The sequence below is a fragment of the Oncorhynchus nerka genome, unplaced genomic scaffold (genome assembly GCF_034236695.1).
Source record: "Oncorhynchus nerka isolate Pitt River unplaced genomic scaffold, Oner_Uvic_2.0 unplaced_scaffold_2238, whole genome shotgun sequence".
Lineage (NCBI taxonomy): Eukaryota > Metazoa > Chordata > Actinopteri > Salmoniformes > Salmonidae > Oncorhynchus > Oncorhynchus nerka.
The window spans coordinates 18,134-45,830 of NW_027039057.1; the positions used below are offsets into that span (position 1 = coordinate 18,134).

The 27,697-nt window shown below is 46.8% G+C and overlaps 1 protein-coding gene across 1 annotated transcript; it reads right to left on the reverse strand.

Annotated features, from left to right (window-relative positions):
* Nucleotides 1–8,158: 8,158 nt before the first annotated feature.
* On the reverse strand, nucleotides 8,159–24,571 carry LOC115123127 (AP-4 complex accessory subunit RUSC1). Its single transcript, XM_065014695.1, has 10 exons — nucleotides 24,534–24,571; nucleotides 16,095–16,217; nucleotides 15,749–15,825; nucleotides 15,067–15,084; nucleotides 14,037–14,211; nucleotides 13,381–13,486; nucleotides 10,778–10,824; nucleotides 8,874–8,910; nucleotides 8,691–8,775; nucleotides 8,159–8,302 (listed from the first exon to the last, which is right to left on the reverse strand). Exons 2-10 carry the CDS (start codon nucleotides 16,162–16,164, stop codon nucleotides 8,159–8,161), a joined length of 759 nt encoding a protein of 252 aa, XP_064870767.1. The 5' UTR covers nucleotides 16,165–16,217; nucleotides 24,534–24,571.
* Nucleotides 24,572–27,697: the final 3,126 nt, after the last annotated feature.

The following is a 27,697-nucleotide window of genomic DNA, read 5'->3' on the forward strand; positions in this document are numbered from 1 at the left end:
TGGAGGAGGTTCGGAAGGAGCGACTGAACAACATACTCCTGAAGCTGCGGCAGACATGGTTGGTGAGAGAGGACAAGGAAGGAAGGAGGGGGGGAAATCTCAGCTTAGTCTCTCTTCTTCTTCCAAGTAGCTCAGTTCAGCTAACTTTGCACTAGTGTTGGGGGGAAAACACTTCCCTGAAATGATTTGTTATAAAGATGATTTTTGGGCTTTGTTTTTGAGAGGAATGAGGGTGTAGTTGTTTACTGTACCATTGAGAATGATTGTCAGACAGTCAGTAGACCAGTGACAGTCTGATTTAATAGTCAGAGAGGGCGGAAGGGATGGATGGAGACCATAGAGTCTTAAGGCTGGATTAAATTCGCATTGTGGAAGATCCGCGTTGTAGCTCGATTTAAATGTAAAGGAAATGTTCCGTGTTCTCGCAGACTAGATTCACGGTAAACGCTGCATGTCGGCTCAATCTGAAATTACCATGACAATAACATTTTTACAATTTTACCTCATTTTTGTGATATCCAATTGCAATCCAATTACAATCTTGTCTCATTGCTGCAACTACCCAATGGGCTCGGACAGGTGAAGATCGAGTCATCGTCCTCCAAAGCGTGACCCAGCCGCACTTCTTAGCACCTGCTTGCTTAACCCGGAATGTGTCAAAGGAAACACCAGCCAACTGATGACTGTCAGCTTGCAGGTGCCTGGCCTGCCACAAGGAGTCACTAGAGCACGATGAGCCAAGTAAAGGCCCCCCTGGGCCAAACCTTCCACTAATCCGGACAACCCTGGGACAATTGTGGTCCGCCCTATGGGACTCCCGGTCACAGCCGGTTGTGACACAGGGGATCGAACCCAAGGCTGTAGTGACACCCGCAACACTGCGATGCAGTGCCATAGACCGCTGCACCACTTGGGAGGCCTACCTCTACATTTTTATGCAGATCTTCTGCGATACTTCTGCAATACACAGCCCCTATGGTTTGATTCAATCCCTGTTGCTGAAGTACGGCGCTATAGCGTGATTCAAGTGTAAAGGTCATTTCCAATTGAGCCGACCTATGCAGTTTTTCCGTGAATTCAGTCTCCACTAACGCAGGAACATTGCCTTTAATGTTCCCTTCAGCTCTACGTATTGAATCGGGCCTTTAATGTTCCCTTCAGCTCTACGTATTGAATCGGGCCTTTAATGTAAAAGTGCCATGTTGTAAATAAACTGACGCCTAAGTGAGTTCAATCTCCAAAAGCAATACGTCCTGTAAGGATTTCAGTACAATAACTTTAATATCACTACCAGTACCAGCTAGAGACCCTTCTATGTATCGAACCAAGTAGTTTTATTGCCTTAGTGAATATGATCATTTCAAGATCGTTATATTGTACCAATGATAATGCAGTAACATTGACCTAAGTAATGTAATGAATCAGTTTCATAATTGATAGAATTTATTATCTAAGCGTTAAAGTTAATAGTCAAAGGCCTTCATTTTGCTACAAGTGTTAAACATAACTGACCCATGTTAAATATTGCTATGATTTTATATGCCTTTTCTTCACCTGTATACTTTCTGACTGATGGAATGTTCTTTTTTATTTGGTCAGACAATCAGGAAAATGAATTGAATCTGAGATTTGTAACCGTTCATTTGTAAGTTCTCTTTGGTGCAGTTTCTAGTTTGACTTTGAACACTAAGTTGAATGTTTTATAGTTGACCTGTGTATTTGCCTCATCAATATAGTGAAGGGTTATTTATGTAGTTTGCATGAAATGTAACTTTGGGCTGGATTCAATCAAAGACGCGGAAGATCACATTAAAAGTGTAGAGTCATTTCGATTAAGCCGACATATGCAGTGTTTATCTTGAATGCAGTCTCCACGAACGCGTTAACATTACCTTTAAATGGAGCTATAACGCAGATCTCCCATGATACTTCTGCGATGCGGCAGAATACAGCCCTTTGTTGTACAATTGAAATTTGCATAACCTGTCTTTGGAGAAAATACCACCCAGAGTTCATCTGACAGAATGTCATTTCAAACATTGACCTTATTATCAATAACAATAAAATGGCGTTTTGTTTACAAAGCATTGTGGACTTGTTATATTCTCAGCCACTTAACCCTTCATACTATCACAGGCCCATGAATATCGCTGCTCCCTCCAGCCTTATGGAGACGCTGCATAACTGGTGGATATTCATTCCACGGAATGGAGCGACTGCTAAATAACCAACATGGAAATGTGATATACAGCACCATCTGGTGGTGTAAAGCTGAATGACTCCAATGGCCAGGTGATAAAACGTTTTCCTCCATCACCACCCTCATCTGAGGACGTGACCTCAAGAGGACAGACACGGCAGAACAGAGCCTGAGGCCCTTCTCTCCTCCTTCAGTAAATCACTGATCTGTATGTGATTATGGGGCTATGTGTAGATGGAGGCTGGTGGGAGGACCTATAGGAGGATGGGGCGTGGCCTTTGAATGGCTGGAATGGAATGAATGGATGGTACTAAACAGACATGGGCAACCACTCCTTTCCATTCCAGCCATTACAATGAACCTATCCGCCTATAGCTCCTCCCACCAGCCTCCACTGCATGTGTGAGCTAAAGCTCAATGTCGAGTACCACATACTTTCTAGGCAAGCATTCGCCAGTAGCTCGATGGAATAGAGCAGGGTTATTCAACTCTCACCCTACGAGGTCCGGAGCCTGCTGCTTTTCTCTTCTACCTGATAATAAATTGCACTCACCTGGTGTCCCAGGTCTAAATCAGTCCCTCATTAGAAGGGAACAATGACAAAACACAGTGGAAGTGGCTTTGAGGTCCAGCGATGAGTTTGAGGGGAATAGAGAAGGAATGAGACACATGAGAGACTTTGAGGTTTGGTTTATGTTGATTATTTATTGGGTATTTACAAAGAAGCACATGCGGGAGTCAGACACTGACTGACGCTACAGGACACAGTACACTATGGAACAGTGAGAAGTGCAGGGGCAGGTTACATCACCAAGAGATACAGAACCCACTGCTACACACACATGCTTGTTCGTTCGCACGCAAGCACGAACACACACACACACCAGTGGAGGCTGCTGAGGGGAGGACGGCTCTTAATAATGGCAAATGGAATGGCATCAAACACCTGGCAACCAGGTGTTTAATGTATATGATACCATTCCACATATTCCTCTCCAGCCATTACCAAAAGCCAGTCCTCCCCAATTAAGGTGCCACCAACCTCCTGTGCTACACACACACACACACACACACAAAACCCCAGATAGATAGATAGAGAGATAGACGTGAGGGAACAAATACAACAGAGGTGTATATATACACCTTTCATGGACTCAGGGTCAATAAATACATCAATAAATGTACAGCTTTTCATACAAATCAATGCATTTATCATGGATCATCACACAATGGAAAATATACCCGAAACAACAAAAAATAATTAGAAAATCCTTGTCAACATACTGAGATTGTTACCGTCACAGACCATGTGTATTTCCTGAAGTTAGGTTTCCCCTTCACCTGCATCTAGGCATGGCACATTGAAAGGTGGACCTTGCTGACACTAACTAGCTCCTCCCTCATACAGCCTAATTTACTACAAGCTGCAATTAAAATACATTATAGATAGCTCTAAAACAACTCAATTTACTGGCGAAGAAAGTAGTTGTCAGCTTGTTTTGCTGCCGTGACCCAGCTAAAGCCTTTAGAAGACCAGGGGTGTAGTGTGACTGGCCATGACACACAGTGGCTCCACTGTTTGGTAAACAACTATCTATTGGAGCTACACATTGTCTTGAGACACGCAGCGATTTGGATTAGCTAGTTAGGTTGTTGACGTACTAGCAGGTGCCATACCATTGCACTTGCTGGAAGATTTGGTAAAGTAGCCTGTATAATGCAAGTGCAAAGTTACAATGTTTCCAATCTATTGTTGTCATAGGGACACTAACCCTGTGCTACACCACAGAGGCTTGTTGGCATGGTAACCTTTTATATTATACCTTTTATACCTTCTTTATTATATTCTGACCAATCAAAGAGCGATATTCCTTTGAATTTATGGGTAATATGTTTTATTCTTCATTCCTCAAGTAACCTGAACTCTTCAAGAAGCGCCATGTCACCCGCAAGTGACAAAACAACAAAAACAGCAAACAAACAGTTCCTTTAAACCAGAAGCCTTTGAGAAGTACATCATATGCATCATCATTACCAAGCCTACAGAATAACTACCAAGCAAATCAGAAGAGAAACATAGTAATAAACATTATTACTTGAACATTATTCTACTACCACTATCGTTACTACGGTATTAAAAATGATGACCTTACACAGTTAGCGTGACAGGTAGGGAAAGAAGGAAGGTACATATGAGAGCTGAGGTACGGTTGGGGGAAGGGCAGCCTCTCCCTCAAACACATAGGCTTGACAGTCGTGGTGTCTTCATACACATACAGTACATCAGGAGTAGCTTACTGCTTCATCTGAAAGCTTGGATAGTCTCGGTCAGGAACACAACTATGGCCCTGAAACCCACATTGTCTACTGGTCTCAGTAGCCTTTTGAATTGTCTTGTAGTCAGACTTAGTAAGCCCAGGTAACCAGTCAAGTTAAACATCTGGGAATCAAAGATACCAATTGATCTATGAGGTAAAGGAAAAGTAACCAGACTAGAGTTGATCATCCTGGGATGAGTAAGAAAAGACAGGTCTCAAGTCCCTCAGACTGTTTATCTGTCTGTCTATCTGTCTGTTTGTCTGTCTGTTTATCTGTCTGTCTGTTTATCTGTCTGTCTGTCTGTCTGTTTATCTGTCTGTCTGTCTGTCTGTCTGTCTGTCTGTTTCTGTCTCTGTCTACCGTCTGTCTGTCTGTCTGTCTGTCTGTCTGTCTGTCTGTCTGTCTGTCTGTCTGTCTGTCTGTCTGTCTGTCTGTCTGTCTGTCTGTCTGTCTGTCTGTCTGTCTGTCTGTCTGTCTGTCTGTCTGTCTGTCTGTCTGTCTGTCTGTCTGTCTGTCTGTCTGTCTGTCTGTCTGTCTGTCTGTCTGTCTGTCTGTCTGTCTGTCTGTCTGTCTGTCTGTCTGTCTGTCTGTCTGTCTGTCTGTCTGTCTGTCTGTCTGTCTGTCTGTCTATCTATCTGTCTGTTTATCTGTCTGTCTATCTGTCTGTCTGTTTATCTGTCTGTCTATCTCTCTGTCTAGCTGTCTGTCTGTTTATCTGTCTGTCTATCTGTTCGTCTCAAAGCATTGATATTTCCATAAGCACTGAGTAGTATGTGTTAGTGAGGTTTAAGAGGTGTGGACTGATTGAAGTTACAGCATTGCTATGCCAGTTATATTTATATACTGTTGGAATACTAGAATGTCCTTTAGATAGATATGTGTCATATAGATAGATATTCTTCTGCATTCAAGGGTTGGGCTCAATTCGAATTGAAGGCTGCCGATTCAGGAAGAGATTTGAATTTAAAATCAGCTACTTAAAAAACATAAATAGCTTCTCCTTTTTAATTCATTAAGAAATCATTAACAATACAGGCCCCTATTTCAATCATCGAATTGGAATTTCAGTTTACTTCCTGAATTGACTGCCATATTGAGCCCAACCCCACTGCATTCACTCAAAGCATTCATTATACAATAAATGCAGTCTAAAGGTATGAGACTAAATCTATCAGGTTATGATGAAGATATGAAGGATATGAAGTCAAGACAATGCACACAACACACTAAGATGAAGCCACTGGATTCCAATAATTGACAAAAATACTGGAGCTGTCCGTGTATAATGACTATAGAGTAGTGACTGGTGAGTTGGGGATAAAAAGGCCAGATCACTTATCAATTTGATTCATGATCAACCTTATCTATAGTAACGTTTGACTATCTGTTTTCTCTTGGTTATCTATCTATCGGTTAAATTCATCTATATTCATATACCTATATATTATGTATGTATATTTATACAGTCAAATAGTTATCCTTTTAAACTGACTATTAATTGTAGTGGGAACATGTCAAACACAGAGACTAAGCGAAAGGGTGAGAGATCAATAGGGGTGAAAGGTCAAATAGAACACAGAAAACAGCTACATTGCACTATGGTACTACTTTCGTAACAGGGCTACGCTCCAATACTCTAGCATGGCTCCCTTCACCGGTTAGCCTGGCGGCAAGGTCTGGGTCTAGAGCAGAAACCGACCTGGCTACCAGGCTATAAATCTTCCCATAGTGACTGCTGATCTGAAAGTGTTTGGATAAACTGAATGCATTGGTTGCACGTTTCGTCACAATATTGTTTTTAACGTTCGTTTGGACTGATGCCCGACTGAGCATTCTACTCAATGCATCCTCATCATTAAGCGCTGATGAAGATTTCATCAAAAGTGCATTACAGTGGCCTGGAAATACAATGACATTCAAAAACAGGCAAATAATTATTAGGAAAATCTTTCGTCATCATTTTGATGTCACCAGATAGACTTTAGATGCAGTATAACATTAGCTAACTAGCTTAAATTGAGGGGAGGCCACCTGATTGTAACTAGCTTACGTTTGCTTTGCTAGCTATTTTTGCAGAATTTTGCTATTAATTTATACTAAACAGTAGTTAGACTCAGAACGACGGGGCTTATCACCATCACCGATGGCGGCTTGGCATGACGTGACGGAGGTGCAACCTATGAATAGAATTCTACAAAGCTTTATCCAGTCCTTCTCAGATCAGTGGTCACCAAAGAGAGATGATGAATGGAGGACATTTAAAGGGATAGTCCACACCAAGATAAGTGTTTGTCTGAAGTTTTCACACTTCAAAAGTGGTCTGAAGTCGTGCTGGGTCCATATTCCACACCATCTGGTGAGCTAAATTAAATCTTCCTTAAATCCCCCTAATTAGATGGCATTAGATGGTACAGTTCTTTAGGGATTGAGTTTTGCACATTTCTACCAGTGCATATAGTGGGATCTACACAACAGATGGTGTGGAGTAGGAACTAAATCACTTAGACCAGAGATCATCAACTAGATTCAGCCACGGATGGTCAGGGGGCTGGAACATAATCATAAATCATTTGTAGATGCAAATTGACCGCAAGAAGCCCAAACAGATATAACATTTGGCTAAAATATAATAATTTCAAACCTTGCTTAGATTTGTAAACAATCACATCTCTCTCTATGTGTGGGAATACCTTGGAACAGATTTCCAACATTTACTGATGGTAGTATTTATGTCCAACAAGTAACCCAAACCCTTATAAAATCATGGGCCCCAGTTGGGGAACCCTGACATACGACTTTGGACCACTTTAGAGATATAAACATGTGATTTGAACTTAGATTCAGGGGTGAACTATTTCTCTGAGAGCATTGGGACTTCACCACAGCCTCTCTATGGTTGCCTAAATACATTATAGCTTTATGACTTCATTTTCCCTCCCCCAGATATATTCAAACAATCAAAACTCTGATCAGGTGTCTGAAATCACAGGATCAGTGAGGCGTAGCCAATGGGTACGAGCCCCTCTCGGTCTCCCTGACGACAAGCGAATCCAGTCGTGATCGAGCTCCCCAAACCACTAACTCTCCCCTTTCTGGAAGCTTAGCTCCGCCCCTGTGCCAGAGTGGTCGCATAGTGTTCTGACTGACCTGAGAAAGAGAGAAGAATAAGTGATACTACTGTAAAAACATAAGAATGACGTAAAACTGTCATAGACAGTCATGACAACTGAACTGATGTCCGAACTGAACAAACTAAACATGTAATCTAGATATATTTCCAAATATTTCCAATACCTGAGGGGTCTTGGGTTGTCCCATGTCTCCTCCATCTCTCTCTCGAACACCTCTTCTACCTGCTGGGGCTCCAGCGCCCTCCTCTGGTTAGCGCTGGAACTGCTGCTCACCATCCGGTCAGAACAGACACCCTGGAGACAACCACTGAGACGGACGTCTGGGGAGGAGAGAGATACATCAGTGATAAGAGGATACTTCAACTGTCTAGTATCAGAACACTATCACTGACACACACACACACCAGCGCACCTGGTTGGAAGTGTGGGTATCGTGGGGTTATTGGAGGCTCCAAACAGCCGTCCCAAACCCCAGGGGACCGCTAATGCTCCATCGACCTGAGGAGAGTCACTCCTGGCCTGGGTACTGGTCTGGGGCTCTGGGGTCTCTGGATGTCCCCTCCTCGTTTTGTACTGCAGACAGGCTGAGTTCAGCCAGGTTCTGGCCCAGCTTGCCCCCAGCGTACCACAGCCCCCATCCCTGCTGGATCACCTAGGGAGAGAATAACAGCTCAGAAAAGTGCTGTGTGGTACAGACACTCACCCATGCATTCCAAACAAAGACACACACACATACGTTGAATTGTGCTCACCTGTCCTGCCTGTTGGGAGAGACTGGCCTCCTCAACATTAGGAGGAGCTGGCTCTAATTTCTTTCTCCTGAACCCACATTAGCTGAGGACTTGTCTCAAGACCCCAGAGACCTTTTTAGGCCCCACACTGAGACTCGCTGGCTTCAGTGACTCCACCAACCCTCCCACCCCTGAGTTGGCCAGGGACGACGAGCTCACATTATGATTTGTCGCCTCGGGTTCTGCTCTCTCCCAAAGTCCAGCTCTGATAGGCTCTCAAGATAGCTGCTGCCCCTGCTTTAGACGGACCCCGGGCGAGAGCCTGAATCCCAGGTCCTGATTGGGTGGGCTGGGGATCTCTGGGCTGTGATTGGCTGGATCCCAGGTGGTGGTGCTGGAAGAGCAGGTCGAGGTTAAGGTTCAGGAGACTGAGGGGCTGCAGCAGGAGGAGGAGCTCCTCAAACAGAGGCTGGCAGAAATCAATGACAAAGCATGAAGGAGGAGGGCTGGTAGAACGTCACCAACACATCTGACAGAGAGAGAGGGAGGCGAAAGGAGAGAGAAAGAGACGGAGGGGGAGAGAGGGGGGTGAAGGGAGAGAAAGAGACGGAGGGGGAGAGAGGGGCGAAGGAGAGAGAGAGAGAAAAGGGACGAGGGGGAGAGAGGGGGCGAAGGAGAGAGAGAGAGAGAGAAAAGAGAGACGGGGAGAGAGGGGAGGCGAAGGAGAGAGAAAGAGACGGAGGGGGAGAGAGAGGGGGGTGAAGGAGGAGAAGTGAGAAAGAGACGGAGGGGAGAGAGGAGGGGCGGTGAAGGAGAGAGAAAGAAAGAGACGGAGGGGGGAGAGGGGCTAAAGGAGAGAGAGAGAAAAGAGACAGAGGGGAGAGGGGGTGAGAAGGAGAGAGAGAGAGAAAGAGACGGAGGGGGAGAGGGGGAGAAGGGAGAGAGAGAGAAAGAAAGACGGAGGGGGAGAGAGGGGGAAGGAGAGAGAGAGAAAAAAGAGACAAAGGGGGAGAGAGGGGGCGAAGGAGAGAGAGAGAGACAAAGGGAGAGGAGAGGGCGAAGGAGAGAGAGAGAGAGAGAGAGGAGACGGAGGGGAGAGAGGGGTGAAGGAGAGAGAGAGAAAGAGACGGGAGGAGAGAGGAGGCGAAGGAGAGAGAGAAAAAAGACAGAGAGGGAGAGAGGGGCGAAGGAGAGAGAGAGAGAGAAAAGAGACGGAGGGGAGAGAGGGGCGAGAAAGAAGGAGAGAGAGAAAGAGAAAGAGAAGGAGGGAGAGAGGGGGGAGAAGGAGAGAGAGAGAGAAAGAGACGGAGGGGGAGAGAGGGGGGGAAGGAGAGAGAGAGAGAAAGAGACAGAGGGGGAGAGGGGGTGAAGAGAGAGAGAAAAAAGAGACAAGGGGAGAGAGGCGAAGGAGAGAGAAAAAACAAAGGGGGGAGAGAGGGGCAAAGAGAGAGAGAGAAAGAGACGGAGGAGAGAGGGGGTGAAGGAGAGAGAGAGAGAAAGAGACGGAGGGGGAGAGGGGGGGAAAAGGAGAGAGAAAGAGACAGAGGTGGAGAGAGAGAGGGGTGAAGGGAGAGAGAGAGAAAGAGACGGAGGGGGAGAGAGGGGGGGAAGAGAGAGAGAGAAAGCGGAGACGGAGGGGGAGAGAGGGGAGAAGGAGAGAGAAAGAGACGGAGGGGGAGAGGGGGTGTGGGAAGGAGAGAGAGAGAGAGAAAGAGACGGAGGGGGGATAGAGAGGGGGCGAAGGAGAGAGAGAGAGAAAGAGACAGAGGGGGAGAGGGGGTGTGGGGAAGGAGAGAGAGAGAGAGAAAGAGGGGAGGCTAAGGAGGAGAGAGAGAGAGAGACAGTGGGGGGGTGAGGGAGGAGGAGAAAGAGACAGAGGGGGTGGTGTGAAGGGAGAGAGAGAGACAGGGGGGGATGAAGGAGGAGAGAGACAGAGACAGTGCGGGGGGGTGAAGGATAGAGAGAGAGAGACGGAAGGGGGAGAGGAGGAGGTGAAGAGAGAGAAAGAGACGGAGAGAGGGAGAGAGGGGGGAAGGAGAGAGAGAGAGAAAGAGACAGAGGGGGATAGAGGGGAGGCGAAGGAGAGAGAGAGAGAAAGAGACAGAGGGGGAGAGGGGGGGTGTGGTGAAGGAGAGAGAGAAAGAGACGGAGGGGAGAGAGAGAGAGAGAGAGAGAGACAGAGGGGGGTGAAGGAGGAGAGAGAAAGAGACAGAGGGGTGTGGTGAAGAGAGAGAGAGACAGAGGGGGTGAAGGAGGAGTGAGAAATAGACAGAGGGGGTGAAGGGAGAGTGAGAAATAGACAGAGGGGGTGAAGGAGGAGTGAGAAATAATGTTGTAACATATTAATATTCAAACAGATAGATTGCGGACATGAACTTTAGTCTTCAGAGACTTACCACTGCATGACTGGAGATGGGACAGCCAGAAATCCATAAGCTTGATGCTGAGCAGAGAGACAAGAAGCAGGTGAGAATTGGAATTTAAAAAGTCAAACAGAAAAACCCTAGGAGAGAAGAGCCAGGTCTTAAAGATCATGATTATTAGAAAGCAAATTACGGACTCCTCTTTAAATCTCGTATTCCTTTAAAGCTCAGTTGTCCTGAGTCTGCACAACTCTGCCAGGACCTAGGATCAAGAGAGACGCTCAAGTGTTTAGTACTATATCTCTTGACACAATGATGAAAATAATCATGGCCTCTAAACCTTCAAGCTGCATACTGGACCCTATTCCAACTAAACTACTGAAAGAGCTGCTTCCTGTGCTTGGCCCTCTATGTAGTACATAATAAACGGCTCTCTATCCACCGGATGTGTACCAAACTCACTAAAAGTGGCAGTAATAAAGCCTCTCTTGAAAAAGCCAAACCTTGACCCAGAAAATATAAAAAACTATCGGCCTATATCGAATCTTCCATTCCTCTCAAAAATGTTAGAAAAGGTTGTTGCGCAGCAACTCACTGCCTTCCTGAAGACAAACAATGTATACGAAATGCTTCAGTCTGGTTTTAGACCCCATCATAGCACTGAGACTGCACTTGTGAAGGTGGTAAATTACCTTTTAATGGCATCAGACCGAGGCTCTGCATCTGTCCTCGTGCTCCTAGACCTTAGTGCTGCTTTTGATACCATCGATCACCACATTCTTTTGGAGAGATTGGAAACCCAAATTGGTCTACACGGACAAGTTCTGGCCTGGTTTAGATCTTATCTGTCGGAAAGATATCAATTTGTCAACTGTACATTTCGGTGTTCCTCAAGGTTCTGTTTTAGGACCACAATTGTTTTCACTATATATTTTACCTCTTGGGGATGTCATTCGAAAACATAATGTTAACTTTCACTGCTGTGCCGATGACACACAGCTGTACATTTCAATGAAACATGGTGAAGCCCCAAAATTTCCCTCGCTAGAAGCATGTGCTTCAGACATAAGGAAGTGGATGGCTGCAAACTTTCTACTTTTAAACTCGGACAAAACAGAGATGCTTGTTCCAAGTCCCAAGAAACAAAGAGATCTTCTGTTGAATCTGACAATTAATCTTAATGGTTGTACAGTCGTCTCAAATAAAACTGTGAAGGACCTCGGCGTTACTCTGGACCCTGATCTCTCTTTTGAAGAACATATACAGACCATTTCAAGGACAGTTTTTTTCCATCTACGTAACATTGCAAAAATCAGAAACTTTCTGTCCAAAAATGATGCAGAAAAATGTATCCATGCTTTTGTCACTTCTAGGTTAGACTACTGCAATGCTCTACTTTCCGGCTACCCGGATAAAGCACTAAATAAACTTCAGTTAGTGCTAAATACGGCTGCTAGAATCCTGACTAGAACCCCAAAAATTGATCATATTACTCCATTGCAAACAGCTGGAGGCAGGGCTTTCTCCTATAGAGCTCCATTTTTATGGAACGGTCTGCCTACCCATGTCAGAGACGCAAACTCGGTCTCAACCTTTAAGTCTTTACTGAAGACTCATCTCTTCAGTGGGTCATATGACTGAGTGTAGTCTGGCCCAGGAGTGGGAAGGCGAACGGAAAGGCTCTGGAGCAACGAACCGCCCTTGCTGTCTCTGCCTGGCCGGTTCCCCTCTTTCCACTGGGATTCTCTGCCTCTAACCCTATTACAGGGGCTGAGCCACTGGCTTACTGGGGCTCTCTCATACCGTCCCTGGGAGGGGTGCATCACCTGAGTGGGTTGAGTCATTGATGTGATCATCCTGTCTGGGTTGGGTTGGCGCCCCCCCCCCCCCTTGGGTTGTGCCGTGGCGGAGATCTTTGTGGGCTATACTCAGCCTTGTCTCAGGATGGTAAGTTGATGGTTGAAGATATCCCTCTAGTGGTGGGGGGCTGTGCTTTGGCAAAAGTAGGTGGGGTTATATCCTTCCTGTTTGGCCCTGTCCGGGGTGTCTCCTGTGTCTCCTGACCCCTCCTGTCTCAGCCTCCAGTATTTATGCTGCAGTAGTTTATGTGTCGGGGGGCTAGGGTCAGTTTGTTAAATCTGGAGTACTTCTCCTGTCCTATTCGGTGTCCTGTGTGAATTTAAGTGTGCTCTCTCTAATTCTCTCTTTCTCTCTTTCTTTTCTCTCTCTCTCGGAGGACCTGAGCCCTAGGACCATGCCTCAGGACTACCTGACATGATGACTCCTTGCTGTCCCCAGTCCACCTGGCCGTGCTGCTGCTCCAGTTTCAACTGTTCTGCCTTATTATTATTGGACCATGCTGGTCATTTATGAACATTTGAACATCTTGGCCATGTTCTGTTATAATCTCCACCCGGCACAGCCAGAAGAGGACTGGCCACCCCACATAGCCTGGTTCCTCTCTAGGTTTCTTCCTAGGTTTTGGCCTTTCTAGGGAGTTTTTCCTAGCCACCGTGCTTCTACACCTGCATTGCTTGCTGTTTGGGGTTTTAGGATGGGTTTCTGTACAGCACTTTGAGATATCAGCTGATGTACGAAGGGCTATATAAATACATTTGATTTGATTTGATTCTTACTTGAGGAGGCCGAGGAGGAAGGCGTTGAACCTGTGTTTGTTCTGCCGGAGCTGGGGCAGCTCTCCTATTCTAGCCTGGAGGCTGTACAGGGACTGAGTGCTGGGCCCTGGAGGAAGAAGGGGAGCAGAGATGAGAGAAAGAAAGGCTTTGGTTAAGCTTTGGCACAGAGAAACAAATCTATATCTAATCAACATGTTATGTTACCTTTGACCTGAATTGACTGAAATTGAAATGAACAAGTACTGAGTTAATGGAATAACCCTGATCACCAGAGTAGTGGGAAGGAGAGAATAAGAGGGAATAGAGGAGGGGAGAGTGTGATAATCAGAGAGAGAGAGAGAATGATGACTCAACACTGCAGAATAATGAGTGCCAGACTAGAGCGAGAGAGGAGAGAGAGACTGAAAGTACTATGAACCCACATGATGTCTGGGAGGGTGAGAGAGATACATATTGGAGAGAGGGAAAGAGGAAGAGAGATATTGAGAGATTGGCTATGTACATCCATCATGTCTGAGAAAGAGAAATAGAGAGAGATGGATATAGAGAGAGATATGTAAATAGATGGAAAGGCAGGGGTTATAACAACCACAGCCCTCCTATGCTGTCTATGCTCTCTTGTAACCCACCTCTGTACTGCGCTCCAGAGTTCCTACCTGGCCTGGTGGAGGCCTGGACCAGTCCCCAGGCTGAGTTTGGCCTCCTGCCCGAGATCAAATCACTCTGGTGGGGCTTGAGGCCGTCGGAGAGCAGGCTCCGCAGGGCGGGGCACAAACACTGCAGCACCAGCCGGCCCAGAGACGGATTCACACTGCTGTCTCCTGATAGAGCCTGGAAAGGGGAGGAGAAAGGAGAGTGGCAAAATAGAGGCGAGAGAGGGAAGAGGGGATGAAGAGGGGAGAGAGAGGGAAGAGAGGAGAGGGGAGAAATAGGGGAGAAGAGAGAGGGAAGAGAGGAAAGGGGAGAAATAAGGGAGGAGAGAGAGGGAAGAGAGGGAGAGGGGAGGAAGAGAGAGAGTGGGAGGGGAGAAATAGAGTAGGAGAGAGTGGGAAGAGAGAGAGAGGGGATAAATAGGGAGGGGAGAGGAAGGGAGGAGAGAGGAGGAGAGAGAGGGAAGAGAGGGAGGGGAGAAATAGGGGAGGAGAGAGAGGAAGAGAGAGGAGAGAGGAGAGGAGGAGGGAGAAATAGGGGGAGGAGAGGTAAAGAGGGGAGGAGAGGAGGGAGAGGGGAGAGGGGAGGAGGAGAGAGGAAAGAGGGGAGGAGAGAGGAGGAGGGGAGAAATAAGGGGAGGAGAGAGAGAGGAGAGAGGAGGAGGAGGAGAAATAGGGGAGGAGAGAGAGGTAAGAGAGGAGAGAGGAGAGAGGGGAGGAGGGAGAAATAGGGGAGGAGAAGAGAGGTAAGAGAGGAGAGGGGAGGAGGAGGGAGAAATAGGGGAGGAGAGAGAGGAAGAGGGGAGAGAGGAAGAAGGGGAGAGAGGTAAGAGGGAGGGAGGAGGGGAGAAATAGAAGGGAGAGAGAGAGAAGAAAGGGAGAGGGTGAAATTATGGATAGGAGGAGAAGATAAATAGAAGGATGAAAACAGAGATGGAGAAGATAAAGAGAAGTATGTGGGAAAGAGGATGGAGTTAGTACACAGAGGTTCTGACTACTGAGCCAAAGATAGAGATATCTGAAGACAACCCAGCACCTTGTTAATGGAGGCAGACTAGGGGAGAGGAAGAGGGAGAGACAGAAAGAGACAGACATGTCCTGTTATTCAATGGATGATTCATATATGGAGGATTCATATATAGATATAGAGCCACTAACTGGCTGTTTGAGCCATCAAGTGTCACTAGTTATTAAGTTCCAATGAGCTGAATCAACCACCGGTGTTACAGGCCTACGTCTAGTTTCAGAGACACGGATACAGAAATCCTAGGAGGCAATGAAGTCTTTCGGGAGTTTGAGCTGGTTGATCTTCTTATGTCTGTCTGTTTTTCACTTTGCCTGTCGGTATGGAAACCCTGTCATAGCAACAGCTGACAGTACGTCGTTAGGAGCGGTAGCTAGGGATTATAAACGCGGGGGTGGAGGTTTGTACTGATTGGATTACCTTCCCTGATCTAAAACCAAAATGTGAAATCGGAGGAAGATGATTGGCCCTATTGAAATGAATATACTTGATTGATCCACAGAGGGGGAGCTGGGTTTGCTGCCAGCATCAGACAACAGCGAACAGTAGAAACAAACAGGCATGCCCTCAGAAATACATCATTAAAGTACAGACATAATGAATAAAAACTCAAGCCCATTTTCCATATCTCACATAATGTGGTGTGTACACCATGTTACTGAAGAGACCGTGTTAAACATGGTGTTAAACTGACCTTCTGCACCAGGGTCCGTGAGGAGCTGAATTGAGCCAAAATGGCCTCCACTGCCACACTGACTGCACTGACCAGAGCTGTGGACGCGAGCAGTTAGACATACACACATCATTTCTCTAACAGTGTAAATGTACATGAATAAATGTACTGTATATCACATAGGCTGTATAGAAATATACATGAAGGCTATATATGATCCCGTGTGACTCAGTTGGTAGAGCATGGTGCTTGCAACGCCAGGGTTGTGGGTTTGATTCCACAGGGGACCAGTATGAAAATATATGTCACTCTGGATAAGAGCGTCTGCTAAATTATTCAAATGTAAATATATACAGGTATATCGTACCTCTTTTTTCCAGCAGGCACAGAGAGGACAGCCCTAGGCCTCTCAGAGGGGCCTTCACGTCATCGCCCATCCAGGAAGTCCCACCTCTCTGTACAGAGCCGGCAAATGAGACGCTACGAACCGCTGAGATTGACAGAGATAGAGGAAGGATCACTTACAACCTACTCTACGCTAATCTAATCAGTGGTGGACTCACAGACAGGAAGAGCAATGTTACTTGGTATTTCTGTGTTACTGTTTCAGTATTAGTGATATTAGTTGTTTTAGCAGTTAGCTAAAGCAGTGGTGGAGTACTATCAGTAGTAGTGTAGTAGTGATAGCATAGTGATAGCATAGTGATAGCATACAGTGAGGGAAAAAGTATTTGATCCCCTGCTGATTTTGTACGTTTGCCCACTGACAAAGAAATGATCCGTCTATAATTTGAATGGTTTATTTGAACAGAATAACAACAACAAAAATCCAGAAAAACGCAAGTCAAAAATTTTATAAATTGATTTGCATTTGAATGAGGGAAATAGGTGAGGTGTCTATTTCAGCACTCCATGCAACACAGACACACAACAGCATGGAGAGACAGACTGACAGACAGAGATATAGATATACAAACTACAGACAAACAGACAGACTGATATACAAACAGACAGACTACAGACAAACAGACAGACTGATATACAAACAGACAGACTACAGACAAACAGACAGACTGGTATACAAACAGACAGAGACTGAGATAGATATACACACTCAGACGGACAGACAAGACTACAGACAGACAGATTGACAGGGCGATAGAGATGTAGATATACACACAGACAGACAGACAGGCGAGCAGGGTGTTAGACAGACTAACAGAGTGACAGACAGGCGAGCAGGGTGTTAGACAGACAGACAGAGTGGCAGACAGGCGAGCAGGGTGTTAGACAGACAGACAGAGTGGCAGACAGGCGAGCAGGGTGTTAGACAGACAGGCGAGCAGGGTGTTAGACAGACAGGCGAGCAGGGTGTTAGACAGACTAACGGAGTGACAGACAGACAGGCGAGCAGGGTGTTAGACAGACAGGCGAGCAGGGTGTTAGACAGACAGACAGACAGACAGGCGAGCAGGGTGTTAAACAGACAGACAGACAGACAGGCGAGCAGGGTGTTAGACAGACAGGCGAGCAGGGTGTTAGACAGACAGACAGACAGACAGACAGACAGACAGACAGGCGAGCAGGGTGTTAGACAGACTAACGGAGTGACAGACAGACAGGCGAGCAGGGTGTTAGACAGACAGGCGAGCAGGGTGTTAGACAGACAGACTAACGGAGTGACAGACAGACAGGCGAGCAGGGTGTTAGACAGACAGGCGAGCAGGGTGTTAGACAGACAGACAGACAGACAGGCGAGCAGGGTGTTAAACAGACAGACAGACAGACAGGCGAGCAGGGTGTTAGACTGACAGACAGACAGACAGGCGAGCAGGGTGTTAGACAGACTAACGGAGTGACAGACAGACAGGCGAGCAGGGTGTTAGACAGACAGGCGAGCAGGGTGTTAGACAGACAGGCGAGCAGGGTGTTAGACAGACTAACGGAGTGACAGACAGACAGGCGAGCAGGGTGTTAGACAGACAGGCGAGCAGGGTGTTAGACAGACAGGCGAGCAGGGTGTTAGACAGACTAACGGAGTGACAGACAGACAGGCGAGCAGGGTGTTAGACAGACAGGCGAGCAGGGTGTTAGACAGACAGGTGAGCAGGGTGTTAGACAGACAGGCGAGCAGGGTGTTAGACAGACTGACAGACAGGCGAGCAGGGTGTTAGACAGACAGGCGAGCAGACAGGCGAGCAGGGTGTTAGACAGACAGACAGGCGAGCAGGGTGTTAGACAGACAGACAGACAGACAGACAGGCGAGCAGGGTGTTAGACAGACAGACAGACAGACAGGCGAGCAGGGTGTTAGACAGACTAACGGAGTGACAGACAGACAGGCGAGCAGGGTGTTAGACAGACAGGCGAGCAGGGTGTTAGACAGACAGGCGAGCAGGGTGTTAGACAGACTGACAGACAGGCGAGGAGGGTGTTAGACAGACAGGCGAGCAGGGTGTTAGACAGACAGACAGACAGGCGAGGAGGGTGTTAGACAGACTGACAGACAGGCGAGCAGGGTGTTAGACAGACAGGCGAGCAGGGTGTTAGACAGACAGGCGAGCAGGGTGTTAGACAGACAGGCGAGCAGGGTGTTAGACAGACTGACAGACAGGCGAGCAGGGTGTTAGACAGACTGACAGACAGGCGAGCAGGGTGTTAGACAGAGTGGCAGACAGGCGAGCAGGGTGTTAGACAGACTGACAGACAGGCGAGCAGGGTGTTAGACAGACTGACAGACAGGCGAGCAGGGTGTTAGACAGACAGGCGAGCAGGGTGTTAGACAGACAGGCGAGCAGGGTGTTAGACAGACTGACAGACAGGCGAGCAGGGTGTTAGACAGACTGACAGACAGGCGAGCAGGGTGTTAGACAGACAGGCGAGCAAGGTGTTAGACAGAGTGGCAGACAGGCGAGCAGGGTGTTAGACAGACTGACAGACAGGCGAGCAGGGTATTAGACAGACTGACAGACAGGCGAACAGGGTGTTAGACAGGCGAACAGGGTGTTAGACAGACTGACAGACAGGCGAGCAGGGTGTTAGACAGACAGGCGAGCAGGGTGTTAGACAGACTGACAGACAAGAAGCGAGCAGGGTGTTAGACAGACAGGTGAGCAGGGTGTTAGACAGACAGGTGAGCAGGGTGTTAGACTACCAGGCGAACAGGGTGTTAGACAGACTGACAGACAGGCGAGCAGGGTGTTAGACTACCAGGCGAACAGGGTGTTAGACAGACAGGTGAGCAGGGTGTTAGACAGACTGACAGACAGGCAAGCAGGGTGTTAGACAGACAGGTGAGCAGGGTGTTAGACAGACAGGTGAGCAGGGTGTTAGACAGACTGACAGACAGGCAAGCAGGGTGTTAGACAGACTGACAGACAGGCGAACAGGGTGTTAGACAGACAGCGAGCAGGGTGTTAGACAGACAGGCGAGCAGGGGAGGGAGTGTGTGAGAGACAGGGGGAGGGAGTGTGTGAGAGAGAGCAGGGTGTTAGACAGGGGGAGGGAGTGTGTGAGAGAGAGCTCTTACTCAGCGTGGGCGGCAGCGGCAGAGCCTGGATGAGTTTTGGGGTCGGAGGTTTTCCTGGGGGATAGGGGGTAGAGGAAGGGGTAGTAGAGGGGGCGGCCAGGGCAGGGAGGGTGTGAGGCGGGGAACAGGGGTGAGCTGAGGTAGGATCGTCCAGGCCCGGAGGGGCTCAGAGCGATAGGGGGTCGAGAGCCCCGATGGGGGAGAGGGGGGAGGGGCACCCCTGTGGATGGGACAGTTTTGGGGTGGTAGAGGTACCAGGTAGGGAGGGGGAGATCTTTAGGAGGTTCTGCTCTGTGAGTGAGAGGTGTATGTGTGTGTGTCAGTGACCAAGGGAACCGACAGTGTGTGTTTTGGCATATGCCATCATCATCGCGTCAACGTTTTATATGGGGTGGTGCAGCCTTGGTGTGTGTGTCATTGCTGACGAGTGTGTGTGAGCCGGTGTGAGGCTGTTTATCAGTGACCTTAGCGGTGCAGTAGAGGAGTCAAAGTCAGTGATGGATTCAGAGACAAGCCATACTCAGCTTCTCTTTAGTCTTGGACTCATTCACATAACGATACAAACTATCAATGTTGCTCTTGAGGGGTCGTGGGGGTCGTGGACTGGGTAGTGTAGGGGTTGGGGGTCGTGGACTGGGTAGTGGAGGGTTGGGGCCGTGGACTGGGTAGTGTAGGGGTTAGGGCCTATGGCTGTGGACTGGGTAGTGTAGGGGTTAGGGGCCGTGGACTGGGTAGTGTAGGGGTTAGGGCCTATGGCTGTGGCTGTGGACTGGATTTCAGTGTGGCTGTGAGGTTGGGTCCTGGGGACTGGTCTCGTATGAGCACCACAGTATCCTGGGCGGTAAGGGTGGAGGAAATAGGAGGAGGGCTGGGAGTGGAGGCGGGAGAGAGGGGGTGAGGACACTGCCCAGTCAAAGGGACAAAGGAGAGGAGGAGAAGGGAGAGGAGTACTGAGTAACAGGGGCAGGTTGAGGTGGAAATGGGGATTTGAGGTGGACAAGGAGGCATTCAGGGGTTAGGAGTGTGAGTAAGTGGTGTGTGTGGGTGGGGGCAGGTAGGGGTGGTTGGAGGCAGGAGGCGGTGGTTAAGGGGTAGGTAGGGGTAGTTAAGGGGTAGGTAGGGAGTAGTTGAGGGCAGGTAGGGGTCGTTGGGGGCAGGTAGGGGGTAGTTGGGGGCAGGTAGGGGCAGTTAGGAAATAAAGTAGTTAGGGCAGCAGGAAAGTAGGGGTAGTTGGGGGCAGGTAGGTGGCAGGTGGAGGTTGGAGCGGAGTAGGGGTAGTTGGGGGGGCAGGTGGGGGTAGTCAGGAAGCAGGGCAGTTAGAGCAGGTAGGGGTAGTTGGGGCAGGTAGGGGTAGGTGGAGAGTTGGGGCAGGTAAGGGGTAGTTAGGGGCAGGTAGGGTAGAGTGGAGGTTAGGGCAGGTAGGGTAGTTAAGGGCAGGTGGGGGTAGTTAGGGGGGAAGTAGGGGTAGTTGGGGGCAGGTAGGGAGTAGGTGGAGGTTAGGGCAGGTAGGGGCAGTTAGGGGCAGGTAGGTGGAGGTTGGGGCAGGTAGGGGTAGTTGGGGGCAGGTGGTGTAGTTGGGGGAAATGGGGTAGTTGGGGGCAGGTAGGGGTAGTTAGGGGCAGGTAGGAGCAGGTAGGAGGTCAGGGGTAGGTAGGGGGTAGTTGGGGGCAGGTAGGGGTAGTTGGGGCAGGTGGGTGTAGTTGGGGAAGGTAGGAGCAGGTAGGAGAGGTCGGGGGTAGGTAGGGTTAGTTGGGGGCAGGTAGGGGCAGTTGGGGAGGGGTAGTTGGGGGCAAGTAGGGGTAGTTGGGGTAGGTAGGGATATTTGGGGACGGAGGACAAGCGAAGACGGAGAAGGTAAAGGAGAAGCAGAACCATGGACAAACGTTGGAAGGACGGATGGGATAGAGGGATGAGAACAAGGAGAGGAGCAAAAGTGTATGTTGCAAATAAATTGGGGAGAGAGAGATGGAGAGAATGTTAGTGTCTGTTGAGAGAAGAATGCAATGTACACCAGTAGATCCCCACCACAACATGCAGTAACGCAGTACACCACCCAGTACCACACAACAACCTACAGTATGTCCAATAGTCTGACCCAACAGACACATACAGACTGACCACAATACATTAATGGAGGTGGTTCATGAACAGAGGAGTCAAAGTTCAGGTTTAGAGAAGCCTTTCTCTTTAGATTTCCTCTTCTCACAGTCGTTCACTATTATTTCAACCCTGCCTGTACAGTAGTGGTATGCTGTCACTCTCTCTCTGTACAGTAGTGGTATGCTGTCCTCTCTCTGTACAGTAGTAGTGGTATGCTGTCCTCTCTCTGTACAGTAGTGGTATGCTGTCCTCTCTGTACAGTAGTGGTATCCTCTCTCTCTATGTCTCTCTCTCTCTGTACAGTAGTGGTATGCTGTCCTCTCTCTCTGTACAGTAGTGGTATGTATCCTCTCTCTCTGTACAGTAGTGGTATGCTGTCTCTCTCTCTCTGTACAGTAGTGGTATGCTATCCTCTCTCTCTGTACAGTAGTGTAGCTGTCCTCTCTCTCATGCTGTCTCTCTCTCTGTACAGTAGTGGTATCACTGTCATCTCTCTCTCTGTACAGTAGTGGTATGCTGTCACTCTCTCTCTGTACAGTAGTGGTATGCTGTCCTCCTCTCTCTCTGTACAGTAGTGGTATGCTGTCCTCTCTCTCTGTACAGTAGTGGTATGCTGTCCTCTCTCTGTACAGTAGTGGTATGCTGTCCTCTCTCTGTACAGTAGTGGTATGTTGTCCTCTCTCTCTGTACAGTAGTGGTATACTGTCCTCTCTCTCTGTACAGTAGTGGTATGCTGTATGCTTCCTCTCTCTGTACAGTAGTGTATACTGTCCTCTCTCTCTCTCTGTACAGTGGTGGTATGCTGTTCTCTCTCTGTACAGTAGTGGTATACTGTACTATCTCTCTGTACAGTAGTGGTATGCTGTCCTATCTCTCTGTACAGTAGTGGTATGCTGTCCTCTCTCTGTACAGTGTGGTATGCTGTCCTCTCTCTCTCTCTCTGTACAGTAGTGGTATGTTGTCCTCTCTCTCTCTGTGCCAGTAGTGGTATGCTGTCCTCTCTCTCTGTACAGTAGTGGTATGCTGTCTCTCTCTCTGTGCAGTAGTGGTATGCTGTACTATCTCTCTCTGTACAGTAGTGGTATGCTGTCCTCTCTCTCTCTCTGTACAGTAGTGGTATGCTGTCCTTTCTCTCTCTGTACAGTAGTGGTATGCTGTTCTCTCTCTCTCTGTACAGTAGTGGTATGCTACCCTCTCTCTCTCTCTGTACAGTAGTGGTATGCTGTCCCTCTCTCTCTGTACAGTAGTGGTATGCTGTCCTCTCTCTGTACAGTGGTATACTGTCCTCTCTCTGTACAGTAGTGGTATGCTGCCCTCTCTCTCTCTCTCTGTACAGCAGTGGTATGCTGTCTCTCTCTCTCTGTACAGTAGTGGTATGCTGCCCTCTCTCTCTCTGTACAGTAGTGGTATGCTGTCCTCTCTCTCTCTGTACAGTAGTGGTATGTATTCTCTCTCTCTCTGTACAGTAGTGGTATATTGTCCTCTCTCTCTCTGTACAGTAGTGGTATGCTGTCCTCTCTCTCTGGTACAGTAGTGGTATGCTGTCCTCTCTCTCTGTACAGTAGTGGTATGCTGTTCTTCTCTCTCTCTGTACAGTAGTGGTATATCACTCCTCTGTACAGTAGTGGTATGCTGTTCTCTCTCTCTCTGTACAGTAGTGGTATGCTGTCTCTCTCTCTTTCTGTACAGTAGTGGTATGCTGTCTCTCTCTTTCTGTACAGTAGTGGTATGCTGTCCTTTCTCTCTCTGTACAGTGAGTGGTATGCTGTTCTCTCTCTGTACAGTAGTGGTATGCTGTTCTCTCTCTCTCTGTACAGTAGTGGTATGCTGTCCTCTCTCTCTTTGTACAGTAGTGGTATGCTGCTCCTCTCTCTCTGTACAGTAGTGGTATGTTGTCATCTCTCTCTGCACAGTAGTGGTATGCCCTCTTCTCTCTCTGTACAGTAGGTATACTGTACTCTCTCTCTGTACAGTAGTGGTATGTTGTCCTCTCTCTCTGTACAGTAGTGGTATGCTCTCTCTCTCTGTACAGTAGTGGGCATGCTGCCTCTCTCTCTCCTCTGTACAGTAGTGGTATGCTGTCCACTCCTCTCTCTGTACAGTAGTGGTATGCTGTCTCTCTCTCTCTCTGTACAGTAGTGGTATGCTGTCTCTCTCTCTCTCTGTACAGTACTGGTATGCTGTCCTCTCTCTCTCTGTTACAGGTACTGGTATGCTGTCCTCTCTCTCTCTCTCTCTGTACAGTAGTGGTATGCTGTCCTCTCTCTCTCTCTCTGTACAGTAGTGGTATGCTGTCCCTCCTCTCTCTCTGTACAGTAGTGGTATGCTGTCCCTCTCTCCTCTGTACAGTACTGGTATGCTGTCCTCTCTCTCGCTCTCTGTACAGTAGTGGTATGCTGTCCTCTCTCTCTCTCTCTCTCTCTCTGTACAGTAGTGGTACGCTGTCCTCTCTCTCTCTCTCTCTCTCTGTACAGTAGTGTCTGTCCTCTCTACAGTAGTGGTATGCTGTCCTCTCTCTCTCTGTACAGTACTGGTATGCTGTCCTCTCTCTCTCTCTGTACAGTACTGGTATGCTGTCTCTCTCTCTCTCTCTCTCTCTCTCTCTCTCTGTACAGTAGTGGTATGCTGTCCTCTCTCTCTCTCTCTCTCTGTACAGTAGTGGTATGCTGTCTCTCTCTCTCTGTACAGTACTGGTATGCTGTCCTCTCTCTCTCTCTCTGTACAGTAGTGGTATGCTGTCCTCTCTCTGTACAGTAGTGGTATGCTGTCCTCTCTCTGTACAGTTTTGGTATGTTGTCCTCTCTCTGTACAGTACTGGTATGCTGTCCTCTCTCTCTCTCTCTGTACAGTAGTGGTATGCTGTCCTCTCTCTGTACAGTAGTGGTATGCTGTCCTCTCTCTGTACAGTAGTGGTATGCTGTCCTCTATCTTCACCTTCTCTCTCTCTCTCTTTTCTTTCTCTCTCTAGCAGAGAAATGTACCGTTGGTTACGCTGAGTCAGGCTATGGAGAGTTCTGTTCCTGCATGGCAGCGCACTGTCTATCTCTCTGTCTCCTTGGAGATGATTGGATAATAGCCTATGCTGACTAGAAGTCCATTCTGCACAGAAATACATTGTCTCATTTAATATCACCGTGACAGAGAGAGAGGCTACACAGAGCGTGTTAACTACCATACCTTGGTTTAGCCTTGAGTTGATCTGACTGTCTCTCAGATGCAGCCCACATTACACTTCCTGGTTTATTTTGCGCTACTGTGAAATAAGTCTCTGCCATTGGTTGGTAGATGGAGCCCCTCCTCTTTGGTTCTTAAAGCTGTACATGCATACGTGACAAATAGTCTGGTCTGAATTGTATTATTTGTTTACAGTCTGTGGGTAGAAATTGGCCCTACATAACCTAGGATAAGTTTATCCTACTGCTGTGACGAGCTGACCACACATAACTAATTGGCTTTTTACATACACACAGAGGGAAGAACACTATACACACACACACATACATTCAACATTTCTCCTGAAATGTACATTGTGACTTTGATTAGAAAAATAACAAATATATATTTCAGACAATAATCACATAATGAAATGAATTATTACAATGTAAATTGTTATCAAAACAATAAAGCTGTGAAGTTGAAATACAAAAGGAATAGAGTATTCAGCCCTTCAGCCTATGGAACTAAGAACTAGAGGTCGACCGATTAATCGGAATGGCAGTTAATTAGGACCGATTTCAATTTTCATAACAATTGGTAATCAGCATTTTGGACACGATCATGGCTGATTACATTTACTCCACGAGGAGACTGCGTGGCTGGAGCTGACTACCTGTTATGCAGTGCAGCAGGAGCGAAAATAAGGTGCTGGCTAGTAAGGTGCTGGCTGGCATTAAACCGATCTTAACATAATCACTAGTTAACTACACATGGTTGATGATATTACTAGTTCATCTAACTTGTCCTGCGTGGCATATAATCGATGCGGTGCCTGTTAATTTTATCATTGAATCGCCTACTTAAGCCAAGCGGGTGATTTAACAAGCGCATTCGCGAAAAAAGCACTGTCGTTGCACCAATGTGTAACAAACCATAAACAACAACACCTTTCTTTAAAATCAATACAAATACAGTGAAGGGCAAAAAAGTATTTAGTCAGCCACCAATTGTATAAGTTCTCCCCACTTAAAATGATGAGAGGCCTGTAATTTTCATCATGGGTACATCTTCTAACTACTGACAGACAAAAGGAGAAAAAATCAGAAAATCACATTGCTTAGGATTTTTTTATGAATTTATTACCAAATTATGGTGACAGTAATGGTGCCTACAAACAAGCATGATTTCTAGCTCATGAACCTGTAACTTCTTATTTAAGAGGCTCCTCTGTCCTCCACTCATTACCTGTATTAATGGCATCTGTTTGAACTTGTTATCAGTATAAAGACACCTGTCCACAACCTCAAACAGTCACACTCAAACTCCACTATGGCCAAGACAAAGGCATAAGACACTAGAAACAAATTAGGACCTGCAAAAACCAGGCTGGTAAGACTGAATCTGCAATAGGTAAGCAACTGGTTTGAAGAAATCAACATGGGAGCAATTATTAGAAATGGAAGACATACAAGACCACTGATAATCTCCCCTCGATCTGGAATCCACATGCAAGATCTCACCCGATGGGGTCAAAAAATGATCACAAGAACAGGAGCTAAAAAATCCTAGAACCACAGGGGGACTAGTGAATGACCTGCAGGAAAGCTGGAACCAAAGTAACAAAGCCTACCATCAGCAAGGGCATTGAAGATGAAACGTGGCTGGGTCTTTCAACATGACAATGATCCAAACATACCGCCCAGGCAGAGGAGTGGCCGTGAGAAGCATTTCAAAGGTCCTGGAGTAGCCTAGCCAGTCTCAGATCTCAACCCATAGAATCTTTGGAGGGAGTTGAAAATCCGTGTTGCCCAGCAACAGCCCAAAAAAACATCCTGCTCTAGAGGAGACCAGCAACAGTGTGTGAAAACCTTGTCAGGACTTACAGAAAACGTTTGACCTCTGTCATTGCCAACAAAGGGTATATAACAAAGTATTGAGATAAACTTTTGTTATTGACCAAATACTTATTTTCCACCATAATTTGCAAATAAATTCATTAAAAATCCTACAATGTGATTTTCTGGATTTTTTTCTCCTAATTTTGTCTGTCATAGTTGAAGTGTACCTATGATGAAAATTACAGGCCTCTCATCTTTTTAAGTGTGAGAACTTGCACAATTGGTGGCTGACTAAATACTTTTTTGCCCCACTGTATATATTTTTAAACCTGCATATTTAGTTAAAAGAAATTCATGTTAGCAGGCAATATTAAACTAGGGAAATTGTGTCATTTCTCTTGCGTTCATTGCACGCAGAGTCAGGGTATATGCAACAGTTTGGGCCGCCTGGTTAGTTGCGAACTAATTTGCCAGAATTTTATGTAATTATGACATAACATTGAAGGTTGTACAATGTAACAAGAATATTTAGACTTATGGATGCCACCCGTTAGATAAAATACAGAACGGTTCCATATTTCATTGAAAGAATAAACATTTTGCTTTCGAAATGATAGCTTCCGCATTTGACCATATTAATGACCTAAGGCTCGTATTTCTGTGTGTTATTATATTATAATTAAGTCTATGATTTGATATTTGATAGAGCAGTCTGACTGAGCGATGGTAGGCAGCAGCAGGCTGGTAAGCATTCATTCAAACAGCACTTTACTGCGTTTTGCCAGCAGCTCTTCGCTGTGCATCAAGCACTTCAAACCTATCAACTCCCGACATTGGGCTGGCAATACTAAAGTGCCTATAAGAACATCCAATAGTCAAAGGTATATGAAATACAAATGGTATAGAGAGAAATAGTCCTATAATAACTACAACCTAAAACTTCTTACCTGGGAATATTGAAGACTCATGTTAAAAGGAACCACCAGCTTTCATATGTTCTCATGTTCTGAGCAAGGAACTTAAACGTTAGCTTTTTCACATGGCACATATTGCACTTTTACTTTCTTCTCCAACACTTTGTTTTTGCATTATTTAAACCAAATTGAACATGTTTCATTATTTATTTTAGGCTAAATTCATTTTAATGAAGAATTATATTAAGTTAAAATAAGTGTTCATTCAGTATGGTTGTAATTGTCATTATTACAAATATATATATAAAAATTGCCGATAAATCGGTATCAGCTTTTTTTTCCAATAATCTGTATCGGCGTTAAAAAAATCATACCTCTACTAAGAACCACTCTAAAGGTAGCCTATAGTATGAATCTCAGCCATTCTGGGAAG